This window comes from Chenopodium album, chromosome 11, assembly GCF_948465745.1.
Source record: "Chenopodium album chromosome 11, dcCheAlbu1.1, whole genome shotgun sequence".
Lineage (NCBI taxonomy): Eukaryota > Viridiplantae > Streptophyta > Magnoliopsida > Caryophyllales > Amaranthaceae > Chenopodium > Chenopodium album.
In genome coordinates this window covers 51,576,966-51,602,462 of record NC_137844.1, presented here as the reverse complement: position 1 = coordinate 51,602,462, position 25,497 = coordinate 51,576,966, and the positions used below count along the sequence as shown (strand labels likewise).

The window sequence follows — 25,497 nt, the reverse complement described above, 5'->3', positions numbered from 1 at the left end:
TGGATTCATCCACTATTGTGCTTAGGGCGGTGTTTGACTCCAATTGCATTTTAAGTGGAAATATTTTATTTGGAGCCATTTTATTTCCGGTCATGTGGTTGGAACAACCACTATCAATGTACCATGTGTCATTTTGCTCTTCTTGAGCATTTAAACAGGTATAAAGTAGTTGATCATTAGAGTTATTATTTTCTGTAAAGTTGGCCTCTTCTTTTTGCTGGAAATAACAATCTTTTTAAAATGAGAGTGTCGTGTACATTTTTTGCATTTGTACCGACAATCTCTTGTATTATGGCCATTTTTATTACATAATATGCAAAAAGAGTTTTTATCTCGGCTCCCTTGGTTTTTATAATTTCCTCTTCCCCGACCACGGTTATTAAAATTTTTCTTTTTTGGTTGAAAATTATTTTCATGGCCATTTTTATTTTCTCCATTTGAAAATTTTAATTTATCCTGAAAAGCTTGTCCTACCGGCTGCCATCAAATCTACGCATTCTTTCTTCATGAGCCAATAGAGAGCCCATTAGCTTAGTCATGTTAAGCAATTTTAAATCTTTATTAGACTATTCTATAGCAGCCACTATGTGATCAAATTTTTTGGTAAGAGTACGTAGTATTTTCCGGATTATTTTAACATCTTCAATTGTGTCTCCATTAGATCGAATTTGGTTAACAATATTTGAGACTCGATCAACATAAGATTGACTTGATTCATTATCGGTCATTTGTAGACTATCAAATTGACCCCACAAAGATTGAAGTTTAAAAAGTATTACCTTTTCCGAGCCTCTATATTTTGTCTCCAGGATACTCCACGCCTCCTTCGCCATTGTAGCGGCCATGATCGTAGGTATTATTGTTTCATCTACTCCACGATAAATTATGAAAAGGACATATTGATCCCTCTTATGTTTTGTTTATATTGGTCTCTCTTAGAGGTATCCCAAGAAGCCTCTTCATTGACATCTTTGGGTTTCTCATAGCCATCCTCAATAATTTCTCAAATATCTTGGGTGATGAAGATTGATTTCATTTGCATACTCCATTGATCAAATTTCTCCCCCTTAAATGTAGGCACCCAATTAACTTGGGGATTAAAATTGTTTGTGTTTGTGTTTAAGTTTGTGTTTGAAGAAGGGGAGGCCATTTGTGTTTAGGTGAAGTTGGTGTTAAAATGAGGTTTGAAGATGGATGATAAAAATAGAGGCTTTGGATTAACTTTGCTCTGATACCAAAATAGAAATTGGGCACACGCGGAAAATTGATATTGTACTAGTATTAGTGAAATTTGAGATTGTACTAGTGAAATCTATTTTTCTAGAATTCGATGTTTTTAATCAAGGTTACATAAATTCGATGTTTTTGCATCCGTTGATTGATATTGTACTAGTGAAATCTATTTTTCTAGAATTAAAAACCTACACCAATATGCTTTATAACCCCGGATTTTTCAAATTCGATTGTTGAACAAAGTTGAAGGACATTGAATAATGTGAAGAATGTCGATGAACAATGACGCACGACTGTAGATCTTAATTTATAGAGAAATTCGTCGATTGTTGAACAAAGTTGAAGGACATTGAAGAATGTCGATGAACAATGATGAACCATGAAGAACATTAATGAACAATTTTTTGATTTTGATTTTTTTAATTTAATTTTTTTTATTTAATTAAATACTGATTTTAATAAATAAATTTCGAAAATTATAAAATGATTTTTTTTTTTGAAAGAAAATTATAAAATGATTTTTTTTTTTTGAAAGAAAAATTATAAAATGATATTTGGAAATATAGTAATTAAATTTTGGGAAATAAAAAATGAATTAAAAAAGGAAATAACTAAAATTAAGGTTTGACCAAGGATAAAAAAAAATTAAAAAATCTTCTATTTTTTGTTTCTTTCCTAAGCACTCTTGCATTTTGGATGGATATTTTATAAGATTATCAATTACGTGTGGATGATAATTAGGTTATATGCTTGGTATTATGATAATTGATCCAAAAACTATTGAATCAAACTTGGAACGTTTGTTGCAGCTGGTTGATTTTGAAAGCTGGAAGACTATCATAGCAAGATCGGTGAAAAATTCTTCTGCCATAGATAGTAATGGTGCTATCTGTGTTCTAGCACGTTCAATTGAGGCACGTCATTTAGACATAAAGGGTAACGTTTATGCAGTTGGAGTAGTCCTGATTGAGATAGTCAGTGGCAGACCACCCTTCTCCAAAGACACAGGAAGCTTGGTAAATTGGGTATGAAACCTGAATTTATGTTTTTTGAAGTTATTATGAGCTGCATTTAGTAAAAACAAAGGAAAATTTTAAATTACTTTTCATTGATAGTTAGTTTCTTGTTTCAGGCTAGGGATTACCTTGATATTGTAGAAAAACAATTGAAGCATTTTGAATATGAGGACCTCAAAGCAGTTGAATTGTGAGGCAAGTCTTTGTCTGAATCCTGATTCTGTCAAGCGACCATTGATGCACGACTTGTGCACTTTGCTGGAGAGCCGCATTGATCCCTCTATGTCAGCTGAGCTCAGATCATGTTCATTGGAGTGGGGGCCGTGGGCAGAAGTGCCACTCTCTCGTCAGGTTTAATCCTTTAGGAATATGTTAAGTTTTTTTCAGCTTCTGGCTTAGGAGAACATACAGGAGACTTTAGAAACTGAGTCACAATTAATTTTTGTGAACGGAACTAATACAGCTTCCATGATTTCCAGGCAATATTGCCTCAGTGCTTTGCACGAGTCATTGGGATTTCTTTTACCTGTATAAACTAAGTGCTAATGATTGTCTCAAAGGATGCTTGTTACGGAGTACTATAAGCATTCTTATCAGTGTGATGAGTCTGATGGGCAGGACCTTCTAAAACCACACTAGTATCAACCAGATAGTAATGGGTTGGATACAATTACAATGATACAACTAGTTTAATTGATAGAGCTATATTGAGCATTACGGAGTATTCATTTTGCTCATCACCAATTTTATTATTGCTCATATATATATATATATATATATATATATATATATATATATATATATATATATATATATATATATATATATATATTAGTTTCACCCAAATTTATGCTTATCAGCTTTTTTTTTTTTATTGCTCATTGTTAAATTAATATTGCTTTTAGGATAATAATAACTCAATAATAACTTTATTTTGAACCTTTTTGTTGTGGATTTGCTAGTGTAACTATGTAATCTTCTTGGTATTTGTGCAAATTTAAAGATATGCAACTATAATGTGTGAAATCTAATTAGATTTGCCTAATTATAATTTTTCAGATATATTATTTTTTTTAAAAAAAATATTCACTTATACATAGTTAAAATATTAATCGTCAAAGAAACACATCAGAGACCACGATTATGGAAAGTCGGACAAATTTTAAGAACAGATAGAGTACATTAGTGTTGCAAATTTCAATTACTATTGCAGCTGATCAACATCAATAATTCAACAATCGATCAAAATTAATACACCAAATTAAACTTCAAGTAATAATTCTATGGCAAAATAATAAACCTACACAAAGAACAAGTCTCATGATCAAACAACCACTTCCACAAGCAACTCCCATGAAACTTATGCATGCACGTAGTTCCCGAAACCGTTTCTCCAACTTCAAATTCCTCTTGACAAACCCCACAAACTTCTCCTCTATTTTCTTCCAAAACCACCGTGTCTTTCATCGCGGTTTTGCGTGGATCCACCGGCATCTCTTTCACCATTATCTTGGCCTCGATGTGCATAAACTCGAGGTAGGTCTCATTAAACACCGTGTTGAAATCACGGCCACTAGATTCCGCCCTTCTTCTAGCCACCTCGGCTAGGCAGCCTTTGGTCTTGGCTAGGGTGTCCATGAGTTTGTCCCCTTCCTTGGAATCCAAGCCATGGTACTTGGAGTATTCGCCCCAATTGGTTAATTTTCTTAAGATGTCTACCGTTATTCTTGCTAGCTCTACGACTTCTGAAGTGTATTCATGATTAACTTCCATGCTAGAAAAATGTTGAGAAGATTGAGAGATCGGTAGGATGAAGTTCCATATTATGGTAAGAAACTAATATGGATAATTATTACAAATTAAAAAGATCTTATGCTATGAAGTCATGTGAAAAAAATGTATGTAGGTACATGTTATTATATAGCTTTTGGATCGGTAATACAATTTAGGGCAATGGCAACTAACTTCTTAAAATTATTCTTCTAGTTTAATCTAATTAATTAAGTAAAGTTGTTATATGAACTAATAATTCTATCACATAGTTACTTACCAATATATATATATATATATATATATATATATATATAGCCGTTATTTGTTATCCAAGACCTTCCTAATTTACGAAGCGGAAGCTTCTACATGCATGTAACGGTGTAACCCAAGTGTCCTAGCACATACAATCTATCATCTCTGAAATTTATTCCTAAAATAATTCTATCTAACATATACTAATCCAATTTTGTATGTTTTCTTTATATGAAAAATCTATCAACTCTAAAAGAAATTCCTAAAATAATTTTATTTATAATATGTTAGTTGTGAGACTTGTGTGATAAGGTACAACATCTTAATTTTTCTCAAGGGAAAAAAAAAAGGGGTGTTAAATACCGCCATCAATAATGATCAAAACTGCCAACATTTAGCATGAATGGACAATCATGCCCTTAATACTTCACTATTATCTTCCGTCTTGCCACTGCACCAATCACTAACACCTTAACACCACCACCCTGACCGGCAACAACCACCACCACCCTAACCGGTAACAACCACCACCAACTGACTAGTGATGACCACCACCATGCACCCTGATCGGCGACAACCACCACCACCACCCTGACCGGTGATCCACCACTTTCCCTTGCTAGTGGGAAGGTGATGATTTTTTTTTTGGCAACCGCGGTAACTGGAGGCCAAAACCTTGTGGGTTTTTGATAAAAGTACTTAAGTACATATTATTATTATTATTATTATTATTATTATTATTATTATTATTATTATTATTATTATTATTACTACGTAGTATGACAAAAGTATTATTATTATTATTATTATTACTAGATGAAAGCCCGTGCGATGCACGGTTTTTTCATATATAAATCTCAGGAAAATATATTTTCATACAAAAAAAATACATAATAATTTAATTAAAGTGTTATTGCCTATTACAAAAGTATTTTTTTTAATGTAATTTATAATGCAGCTTTATGTATTGTTGTTTTGTATTTTATTCATGGTTGTTAATTATATGACAACTAAATTTAAAAATATGAATACGTTGTAAATATGATATCTTTCATAAAAAAAATTGTAAATATGATATTTTATCGGTTATATATTAGGATAAAATCTTTAATGTGAAAAAATATTTTTTTTTTATTTTTTAAATAATTTAAATCCTAAATCATTATTCGTTGTTTTTAAAAAAATAAAAATATTAAAAAATAATAAAAACATGTATACTATTTATCTTCTATTTCAATAGAATCACAAACTTTGTTCACAACCATATCTCTTCCATCTAATCAAAATGGATAAATAAAACATGTTAGCAAAAATAAAATTTATATAAAATTAATCTTTATAGTCTTATACAATAAATCAACATATTTACCAGGAAGTGAAAAATTGTTGTGAAATTAATCTCAAAATTTAATTGTACAAAATTAAATCTATGCATTGATTTTTTTTCATCGTCTCAAATCGCCCGAACAATAATATTTTGAAAAATTAAATCATTATATTGTTGTCACTGACAACAATATATTGCTTCTTATTTGTAATGATTGAAAAGTATCTAACGGAGTAAACTTTTCTTATAATAAATTTTGGACGAAATTGTACAAAGGCTTTAATTGAGGCATGAACACAGTCACCCTATAATTAAAAATAAAAATTAAGTTAATTTGATGAGTTGAAAATTAAGCTACCTAAATCACAAAAATTTGTTTTAATCATAAAATTAATTCATAAAAACTAAAAAGGTTTATAAAAAAATTAATAAATGTAAAGGATTTAAAAAGATATAATACCTCTTCGTACTTTGATTTTCAATCATTTTTGCTCGAATTTAATTCTCTGATTAAATTAGATCTACATGTAAAAACAAAATTCAATAAACAAAACATAAATATATAATCATTAAGTATTCCAAATAAACACAATGTAAGCAATAATAACAAATATACATTTAAACATGAATATTTAAAATTAAACTAAGAATTATGCAGCCATTGATGACCTAAAACTGACATAATTAACACAAAATTTGCTTGATTTGGTTTTGTATTGATATGAAATTTTATTGGTGTTATAGGATGCGTCAAATTATTGTGGTAGGCATCACAAATTTTAATTTAATTATAATTAAGGAATAATTTTTATTTCTTATCATAAGCACTATCAAGATTATTTTAGATATATAAATCCTATATCTAAAGATGATTTTATTCAAAAGATAATTTTTAGTTTTTAAAAAAATTTAAATCCTATTAAATCATTATTCGTTGTTTTTAAATACGTGGCAAATTTCTTAAATCTCATTCGTCGCTTTTATTTAGGTAGCAAGTGAATTTTTTAATTATAAAATAAAATAAAAATCTAATGTTTAATTGGTCAAAATATAACTTTGCTTATGTGGCACGCCGAATGCTCTCCAAAAATACCTACTTTATTTAGATATATTAGATTATTATTATTATTATTATTATTATTATTATTATAGCCCTCCCGCTATATAAAAGTTGCATTGCCAAGCGCCAACCCATGTACTTCCTACGAGTATAACTTTTTTTTTTTTTTTTTAAAGAAAATGTACTTCCTATAATTAGTAGTACTGTTAATTTCCAATTTTATATAGTAATTAAATCAATATTTTCTCATGCATATTTTTTCTTTTGCCTATTTTACTTTGAATTTCTTCTGAAAAATATGGCTCAAGGAACACTTAAAGTGTTCTTAAAAATGCCAAAGGTCTTGAAAATTCTGATTACCTCAGTAAGTTGTGATTATCGATCTCTATATACCGCGTGATTATGCATAAAATCTATTCTTTATTTATGTATGTGTTTAACGATGGACTAATACGCAGATAAGATGGATCCCTATGTGATCCTGAGTTACGGAGGCCGGAAGCAAAATAGCAAAATTGCATCAGGTAATCTAGATCTTCATAAACAGGTTAATTATCTTTATTTCGAGTAAAGAAAAACATCATTTATTCAATGATCAGAATGTAGATTAATTGAGTAACCTTTATCAATTGTAATTTGTAGACGAGATTTGATCTAAACTTTTGGATAACACTCGAAGGCAAAATTCAACTAAACTAGCTAGCATCCGCACCTTTCATTTATTATATATTGTTCATATAATATAATTGATGTATGCATGCATGCAGGACAAGGATCTGAACCAGAATGGAATCAAACATTTACATTCGATGTGAATTATTCTGGTGGTTCTGATCTTACCTTAAAAATTTTGGACAGTGATTGTGGTACAGAAGATGATTGTGTTGGAGAAGCTACGTAAGTAACGAAAATGTCTGATGTTTGCTTAATTTTACGCCAAATAACTCATTGTTAAGAGGCTTTCTAGATCTATAGGACTAATTTAACTACATAATTACATATTGTTGTTGCAATAACTTTGTAACGAAAGTATACCACTAGAACCAGTCTTAGAAGAAGGCAGTGTTCCAACAGCATCATACAATGTCGTCAAAGGTCAAGAATTTCGCGGACAGATCAAACTTAGCCTCTTCTTCACCCACAAGGTAGTAAACAATCTTCTGTAGTTCTTCTCTAACCAGAGATGTCGAATGAGTTGTTTATTGGTGTAATAATATTGTTAATCCTCTGTTCATCCATAACCAGGCTCATGATCACGGGGTGGCAACAGCACAAGAAGAAAGCTATGGTGGATGGAGAGACTCTCATTAGACTGAGAAAAATTGTCTGCATTCAATCACTGTTCTTAGATATTTGCATTTTTTTTTAAGAATGTAATTCTGTACTTCTAGTTGTTCTGAATGTCTTCTCAAAATAAAGAGCCCAGTAGAAGGCAGCTATATAATAAAACATTTTGGAAATGATAAAAATAAAATATTATTCTTAATCCAACAGTTGAAGCAGCAGAAGATGATAAAACATTTATGTTACAGATGCAGCTGCAATACAATTTTAGTCAACAAAAATATTAGTAATACTAAAATGACGACATACATGAGCTAAGACATGGTAATGCAGTGAAGAAAATCATAATCGGATTAGTACCATACTACCATATACATACAAAGACTTGACTTGTAGCAATGCCGAGTTAAAACATACAGGGGCATTCTCGATCTGAAATGAAACAGAATCCTTTTAGAATGATTGCAGGCCGTGAATCAGCAGCATTCATTGCTCTTCCGATTCATCATAAACAAATACAAGGTTAGGGATATTACAAATGGTTAGAACTTAACCTAGTTGAAACCTTTGGGTAAGATGCACTGTAACTATATATTACAAAAAAAAATTACAACAGACACCTACAGAGAAACTATGATTATCATTAATTCTTAACCTGATTGATTTCTGGCGAGCCAAATCCATTGGAATTTGGGATGTTGACGTCTTCAGGTAACTGGGGTACTTTTTTTGTTTCGTCACTTTTGCAGACGCTAGGTGCACATACATCAGGAAGACACTGATTGTTATCATTGTCTTCTGAAGTGCGGAGTTGATGTTGGATATAATCCTGGATAGCCAAATTATCATCAAATGGTATTGCGCCTGTAAGAGTTTTAAATGCAAATTCCAGGCATGGATCTGACCACAAGGGTGGTGGAAAGCAGTATTCAGATTGAGGCCGTCCAATTTCTTTCTCAACGCTGGCCAGTTTCTCTTCAACGATTGGTCGCTCACTAGAGGTGTTCTCAACCTTGCTCCCATGTAAAGAAACCGGTGGATACTCAAATGATTGCTTTTTCTTAGCTGAAGACACTTCGACTTTCATACTTTCGGAGAAGCCTGGTGGAGCCTCCTCCAGCTGCAGATCACTGAGATCAACCAGAAGGGTTTCTTTTGCTAATATATTCTTGTCAATCTGGTTTGATGCTTCTTCATGAACAGCTGCAAGCACACTTTCTGAATCAACATTAAGTGGATAATGATTTTGTTCTTCAGATGTGAAGTCATCAATCTTAATCAATGTTTCTTCTTTAGTTGTGAGCAGAGTTTCTGAATTAACATCCATTGTACGATGCTTTTGTTCTTGAGATGGCAAGTCATCAATCGTGTTTGTTGATTCTCCGTGTGTTGTGAGTATACTAACTGCATTAGCCACAACTGTCTGATGCTCTTCTTCTTCAGATACAAGCATATTTTGCTTATCAACATCATGGCACTTCTCCTGTAGCCCATCTGGGACGGATTCCAACATCATGGGTTTAGTTCTGGAGGGCTTTCTGCTTGTGGCCCGAAGAGTATGCTCAATGGGTATTGAGTGGAATACTACTTTAGCTTCAACACCAGCAAGTCGCTTGGAGGATCGGGAAGGTGCACTCACCAATTTCCTGGCATTTGTTTTCCTTTTGCTGGTTGAAGCTTTCCCATTACTACAGTCTTGAACAGCAAGAGGTACTTGGTTCTCCTCTGGCAATAAGTCCCTTGAAGGAGCAGGAGAGACACTCTTTTCAAAAGTTGAAACTTCTGAACCATCATCTTGGACTTCTGATGAGGCATGTTTGGTCATACTTGCAGATTCTTTGGTTCCAGAAAGCTTTTCCATTAATGGTTTTGCCACCAACTCTTGGGATTTGCTGGGTGATTTGGGTGACAAGGTACTCTGCTTAAGACTAGAAGCTCCAGCAGTGGCAGGTTTGCCTCTGGAGGATAACCTTCTGCTTTTCCTGCCTTCAACTTTTTTATCGCCTGAAGCTTCAGGAAGTTCTTGGATACTGTGCTTGCTACTTGATTCACAGGGAAAGAGCATATTTCTGGTCCTCCTCTTTGGCGTTTCTTCAAGCTCACTTGATGTCTGATAATAGCAACCCCAAAAAAAATCCAGATGTCAGAACAATGAAAATTTGAAAACCCATATAAAACAGATGAGAACATAAATCTCTCAGATAAAAATTATACTCAGCCTATTTATTTGTCAAGCTTCCTTTTCTGGACAGCCTAAAATATTTGTCATGTTTCTAAAAACAACACAGAAAAACATTTAGAATGTCACATATCTAAATGATGATAAGGTCAAAGTGAAAGAAAAGGTGGAGACATCCTATTTGAGTAATTCAACATTTGCTTATTATTCTTCATTCCTTTAATTTAAATAGTAGTAGAAACAGGAAGTATCCACAAAAGTAGCCAGCATATATACGAAATAACCAGAATGACCTATAGTCTGTTTCCAGTTAAGGTGAAACATTCAACATACATTATCATCAGATATTAATGAGCTCAAAAGTGGCTTATTAAGCTGACAAAACTGGGGTATTTTTCCCCACAAGTTTCATTACCACCAAGTCTTGTGAAGTGGGCGTATTGGAAATTTACAAGGGAAAAAAGATGTTTGGGGTAATGGCTTATGAAGAAGCTAGCCTCTGTAATGAACATAACATCAAGCTAACATCTTATCCTGCTGTATGAACCAATGCAAGCAAACTCAGGCCATCCATGATCCTCATCCCGGGATGTGACTCCATCATGTATGAATCTCCAGTCACTCATCTCAGTCTCCTATTTCATATGTGAATCTCCAGTTACTCATCATCTCAGTATTAACTAATTTCTGCTGGAAAAGTCGTGTGACGTGTGCCAATTTTTGCATTTAAGTGGGATAATTTCAAAAAATCCAAAACAGATGCTTTAACTGTTATCATCTAGCATTGGGTAATCTCTATTCTATACTCATTCATTTAGGTTTTGTAACTGCAGAAGAATTTATACTTATCTCCAGTGCCCTTTTTTATTTGGAAGAAAAAGAATAATTCTGACAAGCTCTGCTATTAAGACTCACAACATACATAGATCTAAAAAGTGCATGACCAATCATAACTAGCTAAAAAACGCACAATGCATATAAATCTTGTTCTATTGCTCTCCACTAATTGGTGAAACTACTGGGCATTAATTTATATCAGAATAATATTGGTGTATGTGTCAGGAGGAGAGGTGGAATGGATATAGTGAGAATGAAAAATGTTGGAAGCATTATAAATTTTACAATATCAAAACAAGGGCAAAGGGCTCTGAGAGAAACTTCATTGATAATGTAATAAACATGGGTAAGAACCAAATCAATACCTTACCACTTATGTTAAAACTAGTTTCTCTGTTTCAAAAAAAAAATGTTTCTCTCGTAATAAATTCAAACAGGTAGAGTTAATACAAGTTCAGTAAAAATAACTTCAAAAGTTTAGTCAGATTCCAAAATGTTCAGATTAGCAGAAATGGAAAATAATTAAATAAATAAATATATAGATAAATAAAATAACTAAGATAAAATTGCTGAATATCATCTTTAAGAGGACAGACTTCCAAGTGGAGGTGGTTGTGTGTTAGAGAGAAAGCATTTACATGTATGTATGTTCTGATTCTAAACCTTTCTCCATGATCTGCGCAGGTAATGGACAGTGAGCTTCAAGTGATGATTTCAAAACAACAAATCTCAGTACAAATGCATAACATTACTGACAGTGCCATCAAGTATGACAAACAAAAATATCCAAGAAGTCAGATGCAAGTGACACACAACATGAAGAAACAACTATCATATGGACATCGGCAACCTCATACTCCTAATTCCTTAATAACAAATGAGCCACGAATTCAAGAACCTTTTCTTTAAGGGGAGGAGGCAAAAGTATAAAGGACAGCAAACATTTATTTAAAACAGCAGAAAGGAAGTTGCAGTAATATCGGCAATATCAGAGGAGACTTACAGATGTCTTTCCATTTGCAGAATCTTCTCCAACAACGCTTCCAGTTTTCCTCTGATATGCATGCCTGCTAATCTCTCCAGTCTCCACATAACGTAAAACTTCTAACTTGGAGCGGAAGACCAGTCTACTGGCAGGATCATATAAGAACTACAACAATTTCAACACAAACATTCATAAGAAATTTACAATCCACAAGAAACATAATTTGAATAGCATGTGTTATGAATAATGAGTTGAATAAGGATGGTATACATCACATTGATTTATACATCCCCAGGCAAATGCCTTTGAAGTCAAAAGGGAATCTATTTACCGGATCTCTCCTGACTACTTTATTTCCAAGCATCTTGATTCTCGTTTCCTTTATCCATCCAGACGGCAAATCTTCATCCACAGTTCTCTCTGTTACAACCTATAAAAATATCCAAGAACACGGCTATGGAATAGTAAAAAAATGCTCACAAACAATAACAGTTGCAGGCAGATGCCCCAAAATAAATGCAAGCAAGGCAAACCTTTAAATTTCCTGAAGAAAGACTCTTCCGAACACGTGTTTTTGAAATCTGTGACACCTTTGGCTCCAAATTGGATTTGCGAGCACTTACTGGATCAACTAACCTCTACAAAGATAATGCATTTATGTAAGTAACTCTGAGGCAAAGCACAGTTACATGTTTTTTAGGACACAGAGTACAAAAGGCGCTTTTTAAAGATTTAAATATGTATACATTACTCCATAATAACCGTGATTTCAAAGCAAAAGTTCGACATTTTAAAAAAACAGCTATATCCTTTAAAGAGCCACATAAAACCTAAAAGGCTCTAGAGAGTTGTTTATGGGGAGAAAAGAAGATATATAGCATGTTTCCTGGAAGATACACACATTTTTAATCCAAATTCCTAATCAAATTTATGGTACTGCAGAATTCACATGGAACCCAAAGTCCTACACAATAATAAAGCTACAATATAGTATACCACAACAAATACAAACATTGCAAGACCAAAACATGGGAGAGAGAATTTATACAGCAAGTTGCCCTGCAACTTTCATACATTTCTTAATTTTATTCAAGGTCCTTAAAATTTGATTTTAAACAGGGAATGCATGCAATGACAGTTATTCGGATTGTAACACAATAATAAAGCTGCAATATGTCATAATACGCAATATCAAATGAGACAAACCTTGTTGGAAGAGTGCCTGCTCCTTTTTCTGTCCTCCTGTTTAGATTTTCCAGCAATGCATTGTTTACTTTTAAGATATCGCAATACCTCCGGCTTTGAATAAAATGTTGATCCAGTTGATGGGTCGATATAACACTGTAAAGAGCTTTGAAGGTCAGTTTCCCTTGACTTAAAAGATGAAAAGCTAACCAAAACTATTCAGTCCTCTTCTAGTTTTCTTGATTTACATATCACTAATAACAGTAATGAGTAACTCAGCATCAAACAACCCCTTCAAGCAAGGGCCAGGCAAAGAGTAAAAGGTCCGTATTTTATTTTATTACGGGTGTGGAAACATCTTTACAAGAAGTAGTTATCAATATAGGTACAAGAACCTGTTAGATACTAATGAAGGGTGTCTACATCGACTTTCCACACTTGATAGTCCAAAGAGGCAAGATGCAGAAAAGTGACAAGTAATAAAGTTGAAAGTTCAAAACAAGCCACATAGTTTCATCACTTTAGAATCTTAAACAAGTACAGTACTTATATACATATGGAGGATTTGTTAATTTTAAAAGAGAGGAAGAAAAAGGTTTTGTAAAACTGGAGAGGACACACTTCCAACATAGCAGGTAGTTTCAGCATGCACAGCCATAGAAGCATCAACATAAGAGCAATCATAAGAGGATGAGAATACAATTCTAGATTCTTTCATATCCAACATACGAATAATCATGGCATATCATAGGATATCATATCATAGGATTCCTATACATGCACTAAGTTTCCAGAATCCAGAACACAAATTTTCTGAAGACAAACCTATAAATCACTGCTAATTAACAAAAGAAACAAACTTTAGATTCAGCTTCTATCATAACAAGTGTAGTACCTTATACTCGGTTCCTGCTCTGACACCACTCTTCCGGATTCTCCTTTCTAAGTCCCAACCGGTGGGTAACCAGTCGAAATCATTTTCTTCAACACGCTAAACATATGACATCAATCAATTAAACAAACACAGTGCAAAGGCAAAAGCACACATGAAACTGATGATTATGAAACTCACCTGCATTTGTAACTCTCCAGATTTCTTATTAGCGTGCTCAATAACATGCTGAGGCTTTTCATTGCTGACACACCCATCTCTAATGTATCGAAGCAAAGACGGTTTTGAATAGAACTTTTGACGAGTCTTTGAATTAATGAAGTACTGTATTTCAGACAACATGACTAACCTTAGCAAAGTGTAGTAGGTCAACATTTACAGATACACAATATATATAACTATGAAATCAGAAACTTTTGTGTCTTTGATTTGAATTACTAATATTCTTGCATACTTGATTGCAGTTACATGCTTCACAATAAATATAATTAATGCAAAGTTATTGTGTCTTTTACAGCCTTAATGGAAAGAGAACTGCCTACAGTGAATTTGAGAACTTAGATTGAATGACAAATAATAAGTATACGAGCAAACATACGTATATTTCAAAAAATGTCCTGCGTCTTTTTACTCAGAGGAAAAGAAACAATAGATAAGCAAAGGAGGTGTGCTCACTGGAAAACTTCTAACTATACTGGCCCTAGTTTATCATGCTTTTTATTAACAGATTGAATAGCTCATATATCAAAGAGATACAAGTATAAAACAAATATGAAATTTTGGTACTCTGTAACATGTTTTGGCAATTAGAAACCACATAAAAAGACAATTGTGCAAACTATTTACATGAGAATACTAGATTTTCACATTGAATCACTAAACAAGAGGAAATTAGTAATTTTCACAAACTTGGTTTTAAAATTAACCTAATATACTTCTTACTCACATGTTTTTCCCTCTCCTTTTTATCCTATTACCACTCTTTTAAACCCCTTGTTAATTTTATTTGTATACTCTTTCTGTTTCTCATTTTACAAGCTTTTTTTTCCCAACTTTTATTCAATTTATTTTGCTACGCTCTTTTTCCTTTTCGGACGTTCCTTGTGATGATTCATGTTAGCTAACCCCAAATCATTTTGGGCCTACGGCTTGGTTGTTGTTATTGTTGTTGTATTACCTCAGTAAAATAGTTCCAATGCATAATACTACTTCTCAGCAATTGCCAAAAAAAAGCACAGGTTAATAAGATCTTTTGGCCAGTAGTCTATTACATACTTCGTATTAATTTTGTGCAGGGGATAACAAACATACAGAAACTAAATTACCAGAATGCCCTACAATAGATGGGTCACTTCCTTTTCTACATGTGTCAAACAAGGGAAGTAGGTATGATTTACATGAAACCCTCTAATTATTCATTTCAGATCGACACATAATTATACCCAACTAACATTATACTAGATCATTAATTCTTACCTATCAGGTAACAACAGTTATAGCAGGATCCTAAGAAAACTCTAAACTTGAATCATTGACATCATGGTAACAAACACGAATGAGACTTAGCTATGCTCATTTGAACAATTAAAGGACTCCATGTTTCTTAACAAGCACCAATGAACAGTTCAAAAACATCAATTTTCCATAATTTCTACTATTGACCCATTCCAACATTCCCTCTTCCACCCTCAAGACTTCCAAACAGCTCTAAACGATGCGAACATGGTACCGCCGCTTAGCCAGCAAGTGGCTAGCAAAAAGCTCCAAATCTCTCTCTACAAAGACATCTGATGTCCATTTACAGCCCGGATTACTCTTATTCAACCTTACGACCCGCCCGCCGCACTATCCTCCAAAAATATATCATTGAAACCGGGAGCTGAACTAGCTCAAATTCACTCTAAGTTCCCAAACAATCAAATACTTTATTGAATTTCTTCACATAGCTCTATAAACTATAGATCATGTAGTTAAGATACAAAAATCATAAAACTGATTACCAAACTCAGTCATAGCTAAATTCTGATATCTTGCATGTAAATCAAATCTCAACAACTTCCTCAAAATCATCAAATACTTGATTTCAACTATCAATCACTCAATCAAAAGGCATCAAAAAAGGGGGAAAACAACCCCAAATAATAAGAAATCAAAAACCCTAATTCAACAAAGAAAAAACAAAGTAAAAGAATTATAAAAACAAACCTTAACCTTGCGGCCATTTTTGGACTTGACAACGACCTTCCAACCAGGAGGAGGCCAGTCGGATTTGTTCTTCGACACCATTGAAAGATCTTCAAGCTGATTTCTCTCTCCTACTGTAATTGATTTGTGATTTTGTGTGTGTGTGTGTGTTTTTTTTTTCTGGGTTTGTGAGACTGTTTGAGCAGGAGGAGAGAGAAAAACTAAATAAAACAAAAACAGGGGAAATTTGGGAAATTACAGTATAACGGAAAATTCGGAGTGTGTAAAAATAAATAAGATATACGGAGTACAAACTACAAAGTATGGAGTAGTGGATTAAGTGAAGGAGGTCAATAAAAGACAGCAAAATTGTCCACGTGTACTTGGGATTTACCTGCCCTTTTTCGAGCATCAACTTTGTTTACCTTAGTGTACTTGTTACGAGTATGTCTTTGCTTTGTGGATCTATGCATAGATTTGGCAACTTTGAATTGCCATTTCTCAGCTATCTTTCCACTTCCTCTACAGTCAAGAGCTACACATGAGTTGGGCCATTTAAAACTACGTGTCTTTATTGGTTGCGTTTAAAATTTCGTGTTGTGTCAAGTTGGGCTCGTGATAGCGTTTTTATAAATGGGGTTTAAATTTGATGTATATACCGTGTCGTGTTAGCACCTCTCCTTTTACTATAATTGACTAAGACGACTTCTTATGCTCGTACAAAATTTGAAAATAATTTTCATGCTGGTAATACACGGAAAAGTGGAAAATGGTTTGATTTGACACGAGTCTCCTACAAGCCCAACACAACATTAGTGGCACAACAATGGGTCATGAGTTGTGTATGGACATCATTTTCAAAATTTGACTAGACATCAAGCGTGAGCATGACAAGTTAGCCCGCAATTCAGTCCATTTATATCTAAGTAACTTACAAAAATTGTAAATCAATTAAGAGAACTCACTAGTACAATACGATTTGACATTTGAGTTGGATCGTACATACTACAAGGCTCCATATGACCATATCTAAAAGATCAACCTAAGTGGATGAGTCTAGCGTATGACAACTTTTAAAACATGATTAGTATGAACATTTGGGATGAGCATGATGCATCATCCTACATGACTCAACCTATGATCAACTCTATTAGTTATTAATCTTATTAATCATTTCGTCAAAACAAATCCACCAATTTATACGATCCTCTCCTTTCAATTCAAAGTTGTATAGGTCAAACCTAAATCTACATTATAAACCCGGATTTGGTCCTAAATTCCTAATCAAACCCGACCTAGATCCGATTAATGGCCATCCTGCTCCCAAATGTACGATGTAAGAGATTTTTTTTTTTTCCTTAATATTAAAAGATGACCAAAATGCTAAACATGAGGAGGATTAATAAGGCACCAAAGCTATGGCAGTTTACAGTCCACTCGTTAATCTTCAAGCTCACAACCTCCATTGTTACTCCTCCTTCGCTCTTGCAATGCCATGTCTCTCCCTTCCATATTTCTCTCTCAACTCTTACTGTCAGTAACATTCTCTCTCCTCATCTTTATTCCTGCAATTATTAATTGAGAATTATTCTTGTGTAAAATTATTAGGGTTGATGTTAAAATTGATTCCAATTTCAGCTCTTGAAATGAAGTATTGGGGTGGAAGAAGAAAAAGCGGTGTTTGTTTGGCTTCTTCATCACAGAATTCAAGTAATGATGTTGTACGAAAAAGGTGGGTTTGTTTCCCTAATTTTTAGCTTGTCATCTTAGTTTAAAATTTCAAGAAAAGTTGTTCAATTAATCTTAATTTAGTGATTGCATGGTAAACTGGATTATTCTCTAGTTTAAATTGCTATGTATTGAATTATTGATGCAATGTACATAATTTCTGATAAGAAATAGTAATTCTCCTAGAAATAAATATATATAGGACAAATTAGTTTTAGTAAATTAGATTCTCCCTTGTTTAGATTGTGACTAAAATTTCATATTTATTCCGTTTTGTGTAAAAGAGTGAGCAAGCATAGTAGCATTGGTAGAATTTGATGACCTGATCTGGATTTGATTAGAGGAAACGAGGGAGAATAAAAGAGGAAATCAGTGGAGGAAAAGAGATAAAGGAATGAGAGGTGAAGGGACTGAGAGTCTGAGAGAAAGAAGGGCGAGTTCTTGGAAAAAATTGCGGCTTTCTTTTATTTAAATTTTAGGAAAACATTTTTCACTCTTCGGATAAGAAATTTTTTACTGAATTTCCTACTGCTGTGTAAGGAAATTCAGAAAAAGATGGAGGTTACGGAAATGCGCATGTTAAGGTGGATGTGTGGAAACACTTTAAGAGATAGAATCAGAAATGAGGTTATTCGCAAGAAAGTAGGTGTGGCGGGCATTGTAGATAAATTAAGGGAAAATCGTCTGCGTTGGTTTGGACATGTAAGACGGAGACCCGAGGGTGCACCGGTGCGAAGAGTGGAAGAGTGGGACCATGGAGGGATTAAACGAGGAAGAGGGAGACCAAAGATGACTTGGTTGGAAGGAGTGAGGAAGGATATGAAGTGCATGGATTTACGTGAGGATGAAGTTTTGGATCGTAAGGGATGGAGGAGAAAGATTTATGTTGATGACTACACGGAATAATCAAATTTGGTTCATGTTAGCCGACCCCACTTTTGGGATTAAGGCTTTGATTGATTGATTGATTGATTGATTGATTGTGTAAGGAAATTCAGAAATCATTTTCTCCAAGATCACTCCCTGTCCAACCAAATTTACCTTGCCTTAAATCTTTTCAAGTGTATTCAATTTTTAAAAGATTAAAGGCAACTCAAGTTAAAGTCTTGCATGCTATGATTTTCATTAAATTGGAGATGTTGAAATTGCTTCCATTATTCCATTTTGTCATCATGTCTTGCGACTCACTCAATTCAATAATGGGTTGATCTATCAAGGCATATAGCGAAGGCTAAATATAGACTATGTAGTCTGCTGTGTGAAAGTCAGTCCAGATCGAAAAGCATGTTAGAAAAATCATGATCAACCTGATATGGAAAGTGTAAATGAGGTTATTGACAAAAAAGATTAGTCGAATTCATAGGTCATTTTATTTGGCAAAAATATAGTGAGATTAGGGGCTAGAAAAAAGCTGTAAGAAATCAACCTTTTCTTCAGTTGTGTTGGCTAAACCAATGAGTAGTGTGCTTTTGGTTTGCGAACCTTGGTCTGTAAGAGATATTATTTCCAATTTATGGACTTTGTGTCTCCATTTTTGTATTGCAGGAAAGTTGTGGAACATTTATGTTTACTGAGAGCAAAAGAAGAATTATCTGATGAGCAAGAGAAAGATATGTTGGACAACCTTTATACATCTCAGTATCATATGGCTGGCATAGTGGCAATATCTCTAGGTAAATAAACATTTAAACATTATAGGGACTACATGCTTACAGGTTTGTGCCTTGTTTCAGAATTAACTATCCTTATGGTTGATTTTTTTTTTTTTTTTTTTTTTTTTTTTAATAATAAAAATTGGGTCTGCTTTATTGTACTGCCCTCATCTTTTGCTTGCTATGTTTTTTCTTGCTTTTTGTCCAGTTTCATTTTACCACTTTTTCTCTCTTCCAATTTTTGTGGACGGTTCCTTATGATGATTCATGACAGTTGTACCCCAAATATCTTAAAACTAAGCCTTTGTTGTATTTGCTTTAGTGTACACAATCATTTTTTAAAAATTTATCATCAATTTTTTTGCCTTCTGGTTTTTTTGAATCCCAACTGATGAATTGGGACTGTGACCAGTTGCTTCTATTTCCTTGTTCCTGCTTTGCCAAAGTATATGATAGCATTCCTATGAGGAAATCAGTACATTCTGATAGACCAGCTTATAGCAGATTGAATTTTGTTTTCTAGCTTGTTTGAAGCTTAAAACTTGCCTCTACATCTTATTTACTCCCCAAGAAACAGTATTCTACCTAGACAAATCATCAATTTCATTTTATATGGTTGATAGATAAACGTGAAACATATCATAGTTGGTTTATGCTAGTTGTATGAGTTCTGGAAGTTATACTATTGATTCCTGTAGGACGGACCTCAGATCAGAATTCTGAAAATTATAGCCATGGTGTATTCATGCGTTTCCAGAGGAAGGAAGACCTTGCAAAATTTTATGAGAATCCTTTGTATTTGCGTGTTCTCAAGGAGCATGTTACACCTTTCTGTCATGTATGCGCTGCAATGTAAATTTCAAAGCTTATTTATTCCAACTTACCTTAACTTTATTTTAGCTGTCCTTTTACTTCTGGTTAGATTCACTGAGGTATTTACTGCTACTTAAAAGTTATTTTTACATTATTACAGGATTTGCTATATGTGGATTTTGAAGCTGAAGTAGAAGATGATATCCTGGCCATTTTTCGGAAAGGAGAGGTTGGAATTTAGTGCCGCCTACAATTAGTTGGCTATATAAGTAATGCACTAGTTTGAAATACTGGTCTCTGATGTTAATTCCCTTCTTTATATTTTGATAATTGAAGTTGTTTAGATTGACTATTGTGGCTTAGAAGGATACATAAAGCCAACTCTGATTCAACAATCTTATGTGACTGATGGTCTTTATGGCTATTTGAGTTTGGCAAAATCTTTTATGCTACTATAGATTGACTTGTTGCAATTTCTAGGGGAATAACTTTTTGATGTATCACAATAAACTAGTGCATAGTCATATGACTCATGCAGGTTGTATCAATAGAAAGATCGTTAAGATGAAAGAGGAAACGTGAAGGAGAAAAATCACTTCATAGTAGTTGATAAAATAGGATAGAGAAATAAAAAATGAACAACTACTAATGATCATACTCCTCTTTAACTTTTTTTCAAAAAAATAGGATATATTAGTAGCAATGACATTACCTTGGTCCTTGGGTTTTTTTATTTTTATTTTATTTTATTTATTATTATTTTTTTTTAATAGACTAGGCAAATCTGAGTCTGTAACATTCTCTCCTAAGACTTGCTCTTAGCATCAAGATGGTCACTAAACTGACTTATATCTTCCTGGGTAACAGGAGTTTAATTCCGGAGTGGAGTTTGTGATTCTGATTAAGTTTCATGAGAGTGCCTTAGATGGAACAGCAGAAGATGTGTTGACTTCTCTTGCAAACTTGGCCTTTGAATTTCCCTCCTTGATCGTCCAGTCTACTCAAGGTATAGTTTAAACCTTATGCATTCCTCTGAGGAAATATGGAATCTTTTTCTGGAATCCAATATACCAAAGATTTTCAACAGGAAATGCTTCCTTGATATCAGATATAGACTCCCTATTTTACAAACTCACAAACATATGAAGTAATATTGTATATGCTTGCTTACCTTTCAGCTTTTTTTCTCAGGTAGTAATTTTAATTCTGAAAGTAAGGATTACACTCATGCAATAGTGATACGATTCCGCTCTGGTTAGTTTTCTCCACAGGTTATGTTATTCTGAATTATTAATGTTGGAGCTGACTTTTGATGTTATTTTGCAGTTGAAGCTCAGAGGATCTTTATGGAGAGTTCAGAGTATAAACATGTAAGACTATTTATCAATAATCAATATTGTTTAGTATGCAAATATCTGACTGGTGGAATGTAGTCTTCCAAGTTGATCTCTGTGGAACTCTTTGTGTTGGTCAGTTTGTAAGATGGCTTCCTCCATTCTAGTGAAGTGAAAGCCAGACACTTTCAGAAGATCAATTTTTCATGAATATGTTCTGCTTTCTTTGAATTCTTTCTTGGTAACCTTAGGATTCTTTTATAATTTTATTCATGGCCAAATGGACCTACTCTATGATGATTTATGTGATGGTATTAATTTTCTAAAAATACTAGTAAAAAAAGTGAAAATTAGCTGAGCATGATACTAGAATTAAGCAGATATTATGACCTTCAGTATTTTCTTCTACTTCTACATTAAACTTAGTTCAACAATGAAAGGTTATTATAGTACAGTGCAGTAACTTATCACCATTTTTTTTTTTTTTTTGTTGCAAACTATGAATTAGCAGTTGTGGGAATCAAAATTGCTGCCAATCAGCCAGAATACTCTTTCTTTCCATTTTCTTGTGGACCCAGTTGGCACTGAACTCATGTAGGGCAGTTGAATGTGCATTCTGATTATAGATGAAGGCATACTAATTCTGGTAATGGCAACTTCATATATCTGATCAGTTATCAATATTTTCACTTGAAACCAGTTCTTTTATTTATTTATTTATTTATTTATCTCTAGTGTTCATGGCTTCGGGCGGTTCTCCATTGCCCACATTTTGACACTTTCACTTGTGTCTTTTCAGTATGATTCGAAGATCTGAAAAAATATTTTCCTCATTCTGATGTGTCTCTGGCCTACGTAAGCTGGAAATCTTATCTTTTGCTTAAATGACTACTGACTTATCATCTGGAGCTTCATATTCGTGATTGGTTGGCTCTGAATAGCTACGTGTTGAATTTTTGCAGGTTTTTTCTTCATTAGAGTGATGATGTTTAACCTACTTCATTGCCGAATTTGGAAAGATACCCGGTGAATAATAGTTAAGTACATTCTAATCAGTCTCTTTTGAAGTTTCGTAATTGGAAAAAAGGGAATATGAAATAAGTTGCTGTCTTTGGTGGGTATGTTACACAGGAATTAGGCTTTTTAAACTGGGGTCCTAGTCCTGTTACACCATTTGATTAAATGGCTATCTTTTCAGTCACAATCTGGTTTACTGTATTGTTTGAAACTAGGAAAAGAATTTAACTGTGAGCTTACGGAGTATAATGCAGTGATTTCATTCATACAAAATACTCAGTCTTAGACAATTAGATCTTAGTGACTTTTCTTTTATTTCCTCTTTTTACCTTTTTTGAGTTATCTTTATTGATTATATGACTAATTCAATGTGCAAATTTTGATTACATCCATTTATAGTTTTATACTATATCTTTTACTTTTGAAAATTTTGTAAATTGAGCCTACATATATTTATATATACCAATAAATGAAATGAAACCATTTATGTCGTAAAGATGTCTATATCACTGAGTCATCCTTTTATTTTTCTGCTAATATGCTAGACCCTGCAACTAGAGGTTAGACAGTAACGCTTCTACTGACTACGGACGTAGTTGAACTTATGACTTTAAGGTCAAGTCTTACTCCCCTCGGGCTCTTGGAAGAGGGATCTCCTGTTTCCTATTCCCCAGGACCCCCCCCCCCCTCCCACCCCCACTCAAAACCGTAGACAAAAACCGGTCTGAGGATTCCCCACATACGGTCCAGATCCAGGCCGCTTTTAAAGTAATATAGTAATGCTTCAACGGTTCTGCCAACTATGTTATTGAATGCAGGAAATATTGGTATACTAAAAGGCGGCCCCTCTCCCTTGATCATTAACTGAAAAATTCAGTTATATATCATGTTGGTGTGCTTAAAAACCTGACTTTCTGCACACTACCTCCAATATTTTTTTTATGTAAAGAACACACTATAGTTGTCCATCTCTTGTACCTTCATCATCCTACATATAAATATTTTAGTATTATATTTGTCACTATTACATTATCAGCACCTCCACTTCCTCTCCCCATTTCTCATTAAAATTATATTCTAAAAGGGATTGGTAAATCATAAGGGAAAAAACAACAGATATTTTATTATATATGTATTCTCATAACTTTTTTGATCTATTAATGATTGATTTGAAAAATTAAATTAAAATATAACTATAGAGAAATTTTATACACAGGACAACTTTGCAGCAGATTTCTGTAGGATACAAAAAATCCAAAATCTATTTAATGTAGTACAGTATAAGCTTGTAATAAATACAATACACTATATATATGGATGTATACAGAAATAAAGAATAAAACAAAATCCATGCTACTGAACTATCTATGAAATAAGAGAAGAAAAAAAAAGTATATCTAAAACAGCTAAATTCTTGTTATAGCTAGAGCTGATCAATTATGGAGGGGGTTCGGACCGCCTGGAACGGTTCGAAATGAATCCCAATAAACCTGTTCGTTGCTGTTGGATCCCTTGGGAGCATTTGTAAGGAACTGCCATGAAGCTTCAGAGCTTGGCTGCTGCGTCTGTGGTTGTTCATTGCTCTGATCCTTCAGTATTCGCCGGCAACTCGAAAGATGGAACGAGAGAAAGATGATGAAGACTAGGATTGGAATCCTTGTAGTTGTATGAAGTCCCATGAAAGTTGTTGTGGTTTGAGTTAGCCTGGAAAAGATATGATGAAGTGCAAAAGAAGTTGGTTTGAGTTTTTAAAGAGTTTGCTAAAAAGAGGTGGTTATAAAAGCTTTATAATATAGTATGTGACATGAGACTTCCTGTTACAGAAGATAGGAGCCAAAATTCAATTAATACAGGTCTAAAATTACAAAACAACCCATTGCCATCTCACCAAATCAATTCTCATTTTGCATCAGATGAAGGGTAACGCCGTCGTTTCAAATCATTAGAGTGTTAATGTAAACAAGAACAACCCATTAGTCAAACTGAGAACCAAGAGTTGACTCTTGACATAATTAATAGGAGTAAGATTAATTAATTAATTAATCAACCTAATTAATATCGATTAGGTGGCACGTTATGCCGACACGTGGCAGAGTAATAACATGTCGTTGTACCATGCCGTATCACATGTATTTGCCGTCTAAATAGACTGAACAGACGGCGTATTAATCGTTGACAATACCACTTGTAATAAGTTTTTATAAACTTCTTTTTCTTATTGTTTTCCCATCATGTTCATGTTAGTGCTCACATCTTCTTCAAAGTTTTCATCATAGTTTATAAATTTGGTTTTTGACGGATAATAAAGGCAAGGCAAAGCCGGTGCTTACCATTTTATAAGTTTCATAGTTTGGGAACAATCTTCATGCGGTTGGCAAAACATGTCTATCGAGTATTCATGCCAAATTTTCATTGTTTTTGGCTCCTTAAGTTCACATGTGTGTGAATGTAGATAGGAGAGAGAATTGTTATTATTATAGGTAAATCGGATCTAGAGCTTACTAGACTCTGAATTGTGAGTGTACCCGAGTCCGAGTTGACGGATTTGGGATGCTCCCTAGTCCTTACCAATGCTGACGCCTGATGTATATAGATACAAGAGTCTTAGTTAAGTTGGATCAAATTCTTTACCAGCTCTTATGATAGCTATTGAAGAAGAAATATTCTGTGGATACAATTACAATTTTGATGTAAATAGTGTAATTTTTATTTATTATGTATTTTTTAAATTTGGTTAGCTATTCAA

At 33.6% G+C, this 25,497-nt stretch overlaps 2 protein-coding genes, 1 long non-coding RNA gene and 1 pseudogene across 4 annotated transcripts; 3 read left to right on the top strand and 1 right to left on the bottom strand.

The window, feature by feature from the left end:
- Positions 1-2,052: 2,052 nt before the first annotated feature.
- LOC145569117 (uncharacterized) lies at positions 2,053-2,950 on the top strand. Its single transcript, XR_014096051.1, has 2 exons — positions 2,053-2,258; positions 2,366-2,950. It is a non-coding gene; the product is annotated as an uncharacterized LOC145569117 (long non-coding RNA).
- Positions 2,951-6,959: 4,009 nt separating this feature from the next.
- Positions 6,960-7,972, top strand: LOC145566809 (elicitor-responsive protein 3-like; annotated as a pseudogene).
- Positions 7,973-8,226: 254 nt separating this feature from the next.
- Positions 8,227-16,474, bottom strand: LOC145569116 (uncharacterized). The gene is made up of 8 exons (XM_081628485.1): positions 16,229-16,474; positions 14,204-14,347; positions 14,027-14,122; positions 13,153-13,287; positions 12,480-12,584; positions 12,278-12,376; positions 11,965-12,111; positions 8,227-10,055 (listed from the first exon to the last, which is right to left on the bottom strand). The coding sequence occupies exons 1-8, from the start codon at positions 16,307-16,309 to the stop codon at positions 8,589-8,591; spliced, it is 2,274 nt and encodes a 757-aa protein (XP_081484611.1). The 5' UTR covers positions 16,310-16,474; the 3' UTR covers positions 8,227-8,588.
- A 1,110-nt stretch (positions 16,475-17,584) lies between these two features.
- LOC145569115 (stress-response A/B barrel domain-containing protein UP3-like) lies at positions 17,585-24,229 on the top strand. 2 transcript variants are annotated; one of them, XM_081628483.1, is made up of 11 exons: positions 17,585-17,740; positions 17,846-17,939; positions 19,481-19,608; positions 20,286-20,425; positions 20,561-20,629; positions 21,268-21,406; positions 21,592-21,654; positions 21,727-21,770; positions 22,246-22,380; positions 22,534-22,589; positions 22,697-24,229. In XM_081628483.1, exons 1-9 carry the CDS (start codon positions 17,626-17,628, stop codon positions 22,330-22,332), a joined length of 879 nt encoding a protein of 292 aa, XP_081484609.1. In that variant the 5' UTR covers positions 17,585-17,625; the 3' UTR covers positions 22,333-22,380; positions 22,534-22,589; positions 22,697-24,229. The 2 variants fall into 2 exon arrangements, with proteins under 2 accessions (XP_081484609.1, XP_081484610.1); XM_081628484.1 differs by having other exon boundaries at positions 22,243-22,380.
- Positions 24,230-25,497: the final 1,268 nt, after the last annotated feature.

What these genes read in the sequence shown, in the direction of transcription:
- LOC145569116 (XM_081628485.1), bottom strand. Translation starts at nt 16,309, where the DNA reads ATGGTGTCGAAGAACAAATCCGACTGGCCTCCTCCTGGTTGGAAGGTC. An exon ending in GAGCAGGAACCGAGTATAAG is followed by an intron (nt 13,288 to 14,026) that starts GTACTACACTTG and finishes AGCTCTTTACAG; the next exon opens with TGTTATATCGACCCATCAAC. An exon ending in TTTCTTCAGGAAATTTAAAG is followed by an intron (nt 12,377 to 12,479) that starts GTTTGCCTTGCT and finishes ATATTTTTATAG; the next exon opens with GTTGTAACAGAGAGAACTGT.
- LOC145569115 (XM_081628484.1), top strand. Translation starts at nt 17,626, where the DNA reads ATGGCAGTTTACAGTCCACTCGTTAATCTTCAAGCTCACAACCTCCAT. An exon ending in AATGATGTTGTACGAAAAAG is followed by an intron (nt 17,940 to 19,480) that starts GTGGGTTTGTTT and finishes TTTGTATTGCAG; the next exon opens with GAAAGTTGTGGAACATTTAT. An exon ending in AGTGATACGATTCCGCTCTG is followed by an intron (nt 21,655 to 21,726) that starts GTTAGTTTTCTC and finishes GTTATTTTGCAG; the next exon opens with TTGAAGCTCAGAGGATCTTT.